We start from the raw sequence: 10,928 nt of genomic DNA, 5'->3' as shown, positions 1-10,928 counted from the left end.
AATGAGGTTGAATCTGGAAGCATTCATTTCCTTCAGAAGCTTCTGATATATGATGTCTTTGGTGAACCTGAGACACTTCCTAGAGTTGGAGATGAGTGCCAGGTTGAAATTCCTCCTCTAGCAGCTATATCTTACTTTATGAACAACTTAATTAATGCAAAAATCACTGGTGATGGCCCCTATAATTTTCTAATGGGGTTGCCTTACCAGTAATGTGGATCAATCAGGAAGTTGAGAGCAAAGAGCATGAGTCTGAGGCTTTTGATGTTGTAGTTAATGCATCCAATAAAGAGTCTAAAAAATCTGAACATGTCAGGAAAAACTCTGGTTGTCTAGAAAGTGACAACTTAAAACCCAATTCTGATCCAAGAATAGTAAGTCAGATCATGGGACAATTCAGATGACTCGGCAAAGTTAGCTTGGAAACAAGAAAAGATGACTGAAATGCATCCGAAGTGTAGTAGAATAGTGTACTTTCTGGTTCGTTCCTGGATCCTTGGGTGACAACTGGAGTGACATAGAAAAAGTTAGTTTTCTTCTTGGTTTTTATGTATCTTTGGGAAAAACCTCATTCAGGTGAAGAATGTTGTTGAGAGTAAACAGATGGGACATGTATTATCATTCCACTACGGAAAATTTTACAGGTCTCACAGATACATCAGATGGGCGAAATGCCAGAAATTGAGAAGTAGAAGATGTAAATTTGGACCAAGAATATTTTCAGGATTAAGGCAACAGGAGTTGTTATCTCGTTTGCTCCCTCACATGGCAGAAGAATGTCAAAATACTTTACTTGAGGTAATATATCTTACTGAAACTTTTATGCTACGATTTACCTTTGCAGTGTGAATTGTATTATAGGAACTTGTCTGCACATTTGCATTATATAATCATATGCAAACCAACAAAAGTTTTCTAAACTAATTATTACTTTAAAGAGTATTACTCTACTTCAAATTCTGTGTGAACTGTCTGCCACATTTTTGTTTGAGCCCAAGATTGTGGAACAGTAGAAAATATAAGTAACATTATTATTTCATACATAAAAATATTAGGCAGATTAACATCCCTTTAATTCTGAACTTCTCTGATGTTTTTTTTTTACATAAGTTTCCTTGTACCAGTACTTTCCTAAGTTTTCTTTCCTTTTATAAAGTTCTTGCTCTAATGTGTGAATTTAATACTCTTATGCTGGTCAACCGGAATTATACGTTTGTTAGCATTAGCAAGAGACGAGTTTCATTGATGTGATGACTTCTTTGCGCATGAATTTGTCTCTAGTAAAACTTGAAGCTCTTTTCATCTGATTTGCAATACAGGACTTTGGATATTGTTTGTATATTCAAGGATGGGAAAATAGCAATATAAGTGTGGGCATTACTTAAATTTTAACCGATAACTTTTGCTATCGATTCTTGCCTACTCAAATTGAATTTATAGATATCTTTGGTTGCTTGTTTTGTACATTTTATGTAAATCCTAGCAAAAATCCTTGTCTGTATTGTATAAAAGAACCATATGAGAAAATGTACTAATGCAACACAGAACTTTTCATTTTCGGATGACGAAAGGGAGGTAAATGCAAGTATGTGATGCTTGTGGATCCATCCTATCTGCCATTTGTATCCATCAGATTTTTTATGTTGGTAGATGTGATAGCTAAGCAACTTATGATTGACAAAATAGAAACATAGAAATTGGTTGCTCACGATGAAGCCATTTTATGCCATTAATCAGATAATGGGCAGAAGATGTGCCCTGGATTTGAATTTTTGGTGTTGTAATTTTGTCATTATCTTTATGTGCCCAATTATTTATGAATTGGGTCAGGATGGCAGTCAAGGACCCAAAAGTGGCGCAATCTAAGTCCGAGAACCTGAAAACTAAAGAGCTGCTGAAGAGATCATTCAGTCAGAGCTGCTTATATTCGCTTGTGGCTAATATGTCATGTTCTGTGTTTTTTAGGCTTTGTTCACTTTCTTCCAAGCTCATCAAGAGAGACCATCAAGATCCTGAAGGAAAAAGATGACCAAGGGGCAAAGATGGTTATTGAGCGTGACCAAGCTGAACAGGATAGGCACAAGGCTACTGCAGCCAAGACGTAGCTCCGTCTCATCCAAGAACAACTGGCCAAAACGCAAGGATCTTGTTGAGGCGAAAGCCAAGTTCACCAGGTTCAGCTCGGAGCTGGATCATGCTCAGGGAGGGAGAGCGGGCAGCGGTTGAGATGAGTAGAGCAACTCAAAGTAGAGGCACAGAAGAGTGGGAGCACATCCACGCAATCTTGAACTCAAAGTAGAGGCCAAGAAGCGCGGCTACATGATGTGCATGTGTAATGCATGGATGCATGGATCCATTATTCCATGTTATCGTTGTGTTAGTGTGTAAATTATATTTTGTCGAACGCTTTGTGCAATGCAAATAGCTTTTCCTTAACGAGAAAGAGGCTCTAACAGTAATTTTACAGATATTTAGAATATCCTAATACTCAATAACGTAAACAACTAAATAAATAAAAACCCCTTATTTCTTGCAAAAATAAAAAAGCATTTGATCGTGTTCTTATCGATGATGTGAAATTTTTAGCGTCCCAATTTTCTTTTATTTCGTTTGTTAATCCCACTGTTTCTTCTTCTATTTGAATGAAATCCTTCTTGATAAAAATAAAAGGAGAATTCAATATAATTTTTCTACACGAAACGAAGTTCTTTTTCTTCTTTCGCAGATATGTGGTGTGACCTGCTGTGGAGGGAGAAAGGAAAATGCAGGGAGACGAGCAGAATGGAAGAAGCGAATGAGTGGCTTCATTGACTACAGACACCTAGACACCCACACCTACTTTTTCTTTTTTCTTTTTTCTTTTTTCTTCTTTTCTTGGAAGATATATGCAGCCCTTTTTTTTTTCTTTCCCTCACTAACGTAAAGTTATAAAAAAAATAAAAAATAAAAGTTATCCTATGCTTATGATATAATAATTGATCATGTACAACTACAACTACAACTACCACTAATTAAATGACAGTTAATCAATGAAAACTCACCGACAGTAATGCAAACGTCATCAAATACATGGAGGATTAGTGTCGCAAGCGGTTCAATAATACTAAACACACACGTAAGTGAAATAGATCAATCAGGTGAGCTTTTTCATCTCTACTTATAGCATCCGCAATGATTGCTCAACAGTTTATTTCAGTTCAGTTCAATTTATTGAACTAAATTGTAGTTTCATTTACAATGGTACAATTCAAATAGCTTATAAATTAAAAATTAACGCTGTCTATGTGTCAATAAGAAAGAGGTTGTAGAGTTATTACGGTCGGTTAACTTATTAAAATGAATTTCATTGCAAAGTTCATTTTATTGACCTCTGAAATGAACTATTGATCCCTGAAATAAAATATTAATCTATGTAATAAACTGAACTTTATCACTGAAAATCAAAAATTCAATTTACCAAAATAAAATTGAATTAACCCTCACTATTATTGATGCTCTTACAAAAATTTGAAACTCCAAAACACTCGAATATTTGAGTCAACCCCATTCCCCAATCACTTGTAAAAAAAAAACAACACGCATTTATTACACCAACTTTTGATCATGGATACCAACTGATGTGGAAAATCCAGAATGAGGCTGTAATGAAAACAGAAGAAACTATTGTCACATCAGTTAATGTCCAAAAGTGAGTATAAGAAGTTGGCGTCTAGTATTAATTCTTCTATTGTTATGTTAGTTTGTGAATTAGTTTTTTTTTTTGGTTGGGGTTTAATTCCTCTTTTGTCATATTTTTCTTGTCTAATTAAATAAATTGAGTAGGCAACAAGTTTCACTGACGATTACTTAAAATAGAAGGAGAAGAGAGTTGGCTCGGCTGCTGCTGTCTTTCCTCCCCAAAGAAGATAGGTCAACATTATAAAATGATCTCCAAAAATAGAAACAACTCTCTCGAAGCAACTAAGCATGTAATTATGGTTTTTTTTTTTAAATGAAACTAGACATGAAAGGTTTGAGGGGCGTTTTGCCTTCAGGTAAGCATGAAGGGAATTTTTTCTTTTTAAAACCGAGTAAAACTATGTCTTTGCAAATAGGTAGATCACAGCCGTTTATTTGATCTAACGGTGCATGCTATTTGCAACAAATAATTGAAGTGATTTTAGCTACTTCTGTGAGATTTTGTCATAAATTATATACGATATTACTTACTTAAAATAATTGAATGTAGCAAAAAGAAAAAGGAGAACAAAAAGAGAATTCATATCTCATTGAGTATCTCTTACAAAGACAATTTAGTACACCATATCTCAAGATTGTCAATTGCATAAATTCAAACATGTTCCATCTTACCATTTTATATGGATTGATAATCTCATAACATAACATTGCCTCATATCTCATACACTACCCCATGCATAGTTGGTAGTTTGTAACCTAATATATCAAAGCATTTGGTAAGAAAGCATTGCCTCGCACACACTAATACAAGTTTATCTTTTGTTGACAGTATGCGCGTTAGTGCGCACTATCCAGTGTCATAAAATCGAATCCACAAACCAGATTACGTATTCAAATGCCATTAATGGTACATGACAAAATTTATCTATCAAATGTTAATACATGCAAAGAAAAAAGAGAAAGTTAAAGAGAATAAAACCATAAGCATATGTAACGTTATCTGTTCAGATAGTCAGTTACTCAGTTCACGCTGTCCGTTACTAGTATGTTATATTGTTTTGCTGCTAATCACCTCTTCTCCTTTGTTAATTGGCAACATTGTGTGGTATTTTGGTATGAGTTATGAAGCTAAGCCCAAGTTAACCCTTTAACTAACTCCATGTTCAAGAGGCTATGTCCTCCGAGTTAGCCACAGCTTGACTCAGTTAATAACCAAACCTCACGTGAATTGAACGTTGAGCCTTTCCTTATTAAGAAATTCCGCAAACAATATTTAAGAAATCCCTCCAAATGATTATTTTGGAAAAATAAAAAAATTTACAATTAAATGCAATCCAAACAACTATTAGTTATTCATACGCGCCATAGAGTGCGTAGGGCCACAATATGCAACAATCACCATGGCTGCAATTCTAGCTTCTAATCACAATCACCACGACCTGTCGTTTAACCCAACCTCCGTATCACCCACATACGTGGCAGAAGATTATTGCCCGGGCCCAGGGCTACGCAGGCCATTATGTAGCAAATTTGGGCCGGTCGATCGCAGTAGGAATCTTTAGTGCCACGTGTCAAATACGCCAAGCTACTCATTCATTACGCGCCGTGGGGCGCGTGGAGAGATCACTTTCGTACCTCTTTAAACGGTCCAGAGCCCCCTCTTTCTCTCACTAAAAGAGAAAACACTCAGACTCTCTCTCTCTCTCTCTCTCCAAGGACACAACGACTTTGCTTTCTCATATATATTTTTCTCTCTCTCAAGGCCTCTTTGAAATCAGCCTTCGTGGTCATGAAGGCTTAGCTTCTATAAAACCCAGGTACAACTCTCTCTCTCCTCTCTCTATTTTCATGTACATGTGTGTATGTGTGTCTTCTTCTCTCTCTCTCTCTCTCTCTCTAAACAGAGACTCTGTGTCTCTGTGTGTCTCTGCGTGTGTGCGCTTCACGCCTTGTTTATTTTTAATCTATAACTTGCAAATTGGTGCTCAAACTTGAAGACCCATTTTCTCAGGCTTGCTCTTTCACGTGGGTTTCGCCTTCAAATTTCGTTTCTTTGCCCATGGAGGTATAGTAATGAAAACCAAATCTTTTCTTTTCTGGGCTGCTGTTTTTTCTTATTTGTACGATTCAATGCAGTTCTTTCTGTGTTTGTTAAGGGTCATTGTTGAGTAAATAACTGGAATTTTATGGGATCGTATTGGAATTCTCACTGGGACAGTGGTTTTTGTTTGTCTAAGTGTGCTTGCTATGCTTATTGTCATTTATTTTCTATGTTGGTTTTATTTATGTTTGTTCAAGTTTAAAGCTTTGGATGTTTTGTTGGTTTTGGTTGTGATTATGTTTAGTTTTGTTATTTGTGATAAATGTGCTTAATGGGTTTTGTGATATTTATATGAAAGTTTATGTTTTTCCTAGTGGGGTTGCGTCGGTTTTAGACTGGATTCGAAAATGGATCTGGGGTTGATTATTTGTTTATGAGTTTGCTGCGTCATGCTCTATTTGCTTGTATTTCTTCTGGGTGATGCTTAAAAAGACATGTTAGTGGATTTTTATTTCTTTTGAAAATTTACGATCATTTTATTACCAACAAAAAAATTACGATAATTCGTGGTGTATGAATAAACTTTTAAAATTAAAAAATAAATGCAGGAAAATAATTTTTGTTTTGTTGTTTATTTTCTATCCACGAAAAACTGTTGCTTATTTTGAACGTGTGTTCTTTTATTTGGTGGTACATAGCATTATATTTTTGGTACTTTGCATCTAGTCTTCTTGAAATTTTGACATTGGTACTTGTCAGTTTCTTTTGTAGAAAACCCCCATCTCTTTCTATCTGTGAATAATGGTTTACTAGGATTAGGATTGATTGCTGTCGGTTGCATGAGTACTTCAATGTGTATTGCTAGGATTAGAATCAATGCTTTACCTGGCATGTTTTTGACGAGCCTGCAACAGTAATAGTTCAAATGCTTTTGGACTGCTTCGTTTTCGATAGACTGTAAAATAGGGATGACCAAACCACCATGTCTAGCTTGTTCTTTTTTATCCTAGAAACAGAAGCCCTTAGATTGGCTACGTTGAACAGAATGAAAAATTGAGTCTGGCAAATTTTGAAAGGTATCAGAAAAGTGTAAAATATTGTCATCGGTTTTTTTTATCCTGAGGGATTTTAGTAAGAAAGCTATATTCTTTTTATTGTGTAATGAAAGAGGAGATGTTCCTTCATGGTTTAGCATGCTATGTTCTTCATATTATTTTCTATATTTTCCAGTTGGCCATCATTTAATATGGTATCAAAATATGATCAGGATAGCAATGTAAAATTTCATATTGGCAAATAAAATTTATTAATTTTCAAAATTCTTATGAACTTCATGCCTTATATATTGTTTGTTGAAAAGAAAGGAAAAAAATTAATTCTCTTGTTGTCTCAGAAAGCCACTTTAACAATACCATTTCCCCCCCCTCTCTTCCCCTCAATCTCATATGGCAGATGGATTCAGTTGAAGGAAACCACCACGGGGATTTCAATGAGGATGAATTTGCTGAGAATTCATTTTCTCCAGAAGCTTCTGATAGATCTGGTGTTCTTGGTGACCCTGAGATACTTCCTAGAGTTGGAGATGAGTACCAGGTTGAAGTTCCCTCTCTAATAGCCGTTTCAGACTATCTCTGGCTTTTAAAGAACCCAACTGTTGCAGAAATTGCTGCTGGCGGTTCCTTTGGTTTAATAGCGGGGTTGCCCATACCAGTAATGTGGATCAATGAGGGAGTTGATGGCAAAAAGCATGAACCAGAGACTGCTTTTCATGATGCAGTTTATGTATCCAATAAAAATGAGTCGCTCAAATCTGAACATGTCAGAGAGACCCTGTTTGTTTTAGCAAGTGACAACATAAAATGCAAAGTTGAGCCAATGGATGTTAAGTTCGATCATGGGGTAATATCAGGTGAGTCAGCAAAGTTTGCTTTGAAGCAAGAAGTGATAACTGAAATGCATCAGAATGATACTGGAAGAGGGTGTCCGGTTCCTGGTTCCGCTGGTGACAACTGGAGTGACATAGAAGAAGCCAGCTTTCTTCTTGGTTTATATATCTTTGGAAAGAACCTCATTCTGGTGAAGAAATTTGTTGGGAGTAAAAAGATGGGTGATATATTATCGTTCTACTATGGGAAATTTTACAGGTCTGACAGATACAGGAGATGGTCAGAATGCCAGAAAAGAAAGAGTAGAAAATGTATATTTGGACAAAGAATATTTACAGGGTCAAGGCAGCAGGAGCTGTTATCTCGTTTGCTTCCTGATGTGTCAGTAGAATGCCAAAATACTTTGCTTGAGGTAATTACATCTGACCAGAACTTTATAATAAGGTTGACCTATGGTATGTGGATTGATTTATATCAACCTGTCTGCACATACACATTTAATATGTAAACAAACGAAAGTATGCTAAACTAGTTGTTTTGCTTGTATTTGCAAACCTTTGAAAATTCATAAATTATATATAAAAGAGTTCTTAAGAAAATGCATAATGTAGCAGAGAACTTTATATTTTCTGATGAAGAAAGAGAAGCAAATGCCTGCAATGCATGTGGATCCATATCTGCCACTTGCGTCCTTCAGATGTTTTCTGATGCGAGACACGATACCTCTAATTACCCAATGTGGAAGTAACATGTGATTCACTAACAGTAGCATATAACATTGATTGCTCAAAATGAAATCCTATCATGCAGATAATCAGATATTGGGCAGCGGGGACATGCCCTGGATTTTGCTGTTATGACTGTTTGCTCTTTATTTGTTCATATCAGGGTATGGTTCCTTCTAATTTTGTTTGACCAATTGCCAGGTATCGAAGACATTTGGGGAAGGGAAAATTTTACTAGAAGAGTATGTATTCATTTTAAAGGCTAGATTTGGATTGAATGCTCTTGTAGAGGCAGTGGGAATCGGTAAAGGGAAGCGAGATCTCACAGGCATTGCCACAGAGACTTTAAAGTCCAATCAGGCTGTTCCTGTTCGCCCAGAAATACCAATTGGCAAAGCATGCTCCACACTTACACCATTGGAAATAGTCAACTTTCTAACAGGGGACTTCCGGCTAAGCAAAGCCCGATCAAGTGATCTATTTTGGGAAGCAGTCTGGCCTCGCTTGCTTGCCAGAGGGTGGCACTCTGAGCAGCCTAGCCATGGTTTTTCCACTGGTTCCAAGCATTCATTGGTCTTTCTAATCCCTGGGATTAAGAAGTTCTCAAGAAGGAAACTGGTGAAGGGAAGCCACTATTTTGATTCTGTAACCGACGTCCTGAGTAAAGTTGCTTCAGACCCCGAGCTTCTAGAGCTTGATATGGGAGCAAATAAAGGTTCCGGAAGCAAGGATGAAAATGGGTGGACAGATGAAACAAAGCTGGACGAAGAAGATTTCCCTAATCAGCAACGCCACTGTTATCTGAAGCCTCGTACTCCAAAACGTAATGGAGATGTTGTGAAGTTTACCGTTGTGGATACAAGTCTGTCTAATGGGAAGACATCTAAGGTGAGGGAATTGCGAAGCTTACCATTTGAATTGAACACTCCCACCTCCAGTAGTGATTCTGAAGATGATGATGGGGATGCTTCTGAGTCAACAGATAAATCCATTTCTGTTGATAACTTGTGTTCGCATAGGGATGAAGTCAATGTTCCCAAGGCCATAAAGATCCGCTTGGGTAGAAAAGATGACAAATATTTTGAATATGATACTTCAAAGTGGGAGCATCAAGTTTTTGTCCAAGGTGCAAATATTCCCAAGGATGATAACGTAGGTATGTGCAATGACATGCAGCCTAGAAAAGCTATGAAGTGCCAAAAGAGCCGGAAAATGGTGTCTCAAAATAAAAATCATGTTGCCCCTGTTTCAAAACGACGTCGATTAGCTGCTTGTAGTCGAGCAGAGACCACACGCAGCATGGACCACGTCTTGCAAGGTCGCTTATTACAACAAGATGCATGCAGCTCTGGAGGCCATCTTGAACTTAGTGAGAAAACTCCCTCTCAAATGGACCCGTCTGAAGAGAAGTTATCATCCACCAGTACTTCATCTAGAGGTGGCAGCCCAGTCTTTAGTGGTGAAGGCATTCCTGGCCGCAACAATTTGCATGTGGAACAACCTCATGAGATTCCTCAGCCCCGTACACTGATTGACTTGAACATCCCCATTTCTCTAGATGCTGAAACCGATGAACCTTTCACAATGATAGAAAGACAAGATGATCAAACAAGCCAGGAACTGGATGAACCCCATTCAGTGAAATCCTCCGAATGTAGGGGTACTTCTGAACAGCAGCCTACAATTAACTCCCGGAGACAGAGCACAAGAAATCGACCACTGACCACTAAGGTACTGGAAGCTTTTGCTTGTGGATTTTTAGACACAAAGCAGAAGCGGAAGAGTAGCGATGCATTTCCTGGGGACAGCTCCAAGCCATCTCGTCGTGCACGTACTAGGAAGAGGGTTCCTGACAGTTTTGATGCTAGTCTCGCAGATTTCAATATGCAGGAAACCACAGCCGCTATCCATAATAGTACTGCAGATGGGTTCAGCAAGGTTGACATGGTTTCATAAGTTGCTGAAAATCCAACTTACAAATTGAGCATGGAGCTTCTGGATACAACAGAGACTGCTGGTTTTGGCTGCTATCATAACCGTTATGATATACAGCAAAGCTAACAATCTCTTGTTTCTTCTGCACTGTATATGGTGTTACATACAAATTTCACATAGGGGAGTCGGATTAGTAGTGTCTTTGCAAGAGCCATTACATCAGACAAAGCGGCACCAAGAATTGGAAAGCCAAGATGAGAGTTAAAAGTTGCCTTCCCTTCAACTCTTAGTTCAACAGCATTTGATAAATCATTACTGTATCTCATGTACAATTTGCTTTAAAGTGGTTGTCTTCTTTTTATTTTTATTTTTTCAGTTGCAATACCAACCCATAATGTCAACGAAAGTCAGGTGACTGCTGCATTGCTTGCATTCTGATCAAATGTCTGCACACATGCTTGCCAGTTGATAATATTAGTGTAGCAACCTTTCTGGTTGAATTTAGATTGATGACAACAATTTCGTATCGTTTTACATGTGAAATTATCCATAATGATTAGAGTTTTGTGTTATGCAGAAGATAAATGGAGCGTTTAAGTTTCCCTATTACAGTTTAGTGCCTTGCAAATTACAGTGTCAGAGAGAATGCATGGAGTTTATGAA

At 37.4% G+C, this 10,928-nt stretch overlaps 1 protein-coding gene and 1 long non-coding RNA gene across 3 annotated transcripts; both read left to right on the top strand.

The window, feature by feature from the left end:
- Positions 1 to 2,539, top strand: LOC18793386. Its single transcript, XR_002270893.1, has 2 exons — positions 1 to 798; positions 1,966 to 2,539. It is a non-coding gene; the product is annotated as an uncharacterized LOC18793386 (long non-coding RNA).
- LOC18793088 lies at positions 5,365 to 10,876 on the top strand. Of its 2 annotated transcripts, XM_020555566.1 has the most exons (4): positions 5,365 to 5,495; positions 5,690 to 5,743; positions 7,172 to 8,017; positions 8,532 to 10,876. In XM_020555566.1, the coding sequence occupies exons 2-4, from the start codon at positions 5,738 to 5,740 to the stop codon at positions 10,284 to 10,286; spliced, it is 2,607 nt and encodes an 868-aa protein (XP_020411155.1). In that variant the 5' UTR covers positions 5,365 to 5,495; positions 5,690 to 5,737; the 3' UTR covers positions 10,287 to 10,876. The 2 variants fall into 2 exon arrangements, with proteins under 2 accessions (XP_020411155.1, XP_007227044.1); XM_007226982.2 differs by lacking the exon at positions 5,690 to 5,743.

This window comes from Prunus persica, chromosome G1 (genome assembly GCF_000346465.2).
Source record: "Prunus persica cultivar Lovell chromosome G1, Prunus_persica_NCBIv2, whole genome shotgun sequence".
NCBI lineage: Eukaryota > Viridiplantae > Streptophyta > Magnoliopsida > Rosales > Rosaceae > Prunus > Prunus persica.
This window is presented reverse-complemented; position numbering and strand designations above follow the sequence as displayed.

Bases quoted from the DNA above. Each gene is read 5' to 3' on its own strand.
- LOC18793088 (XM_020555566.1), top strand. The intron at 8,018-8,531 runs GTAATTACATCT...ACCAATTGCCAG, and splicing joins GCCAAAATACTTTGCTTGAG to GTATCGAAGACATTTGGGGA.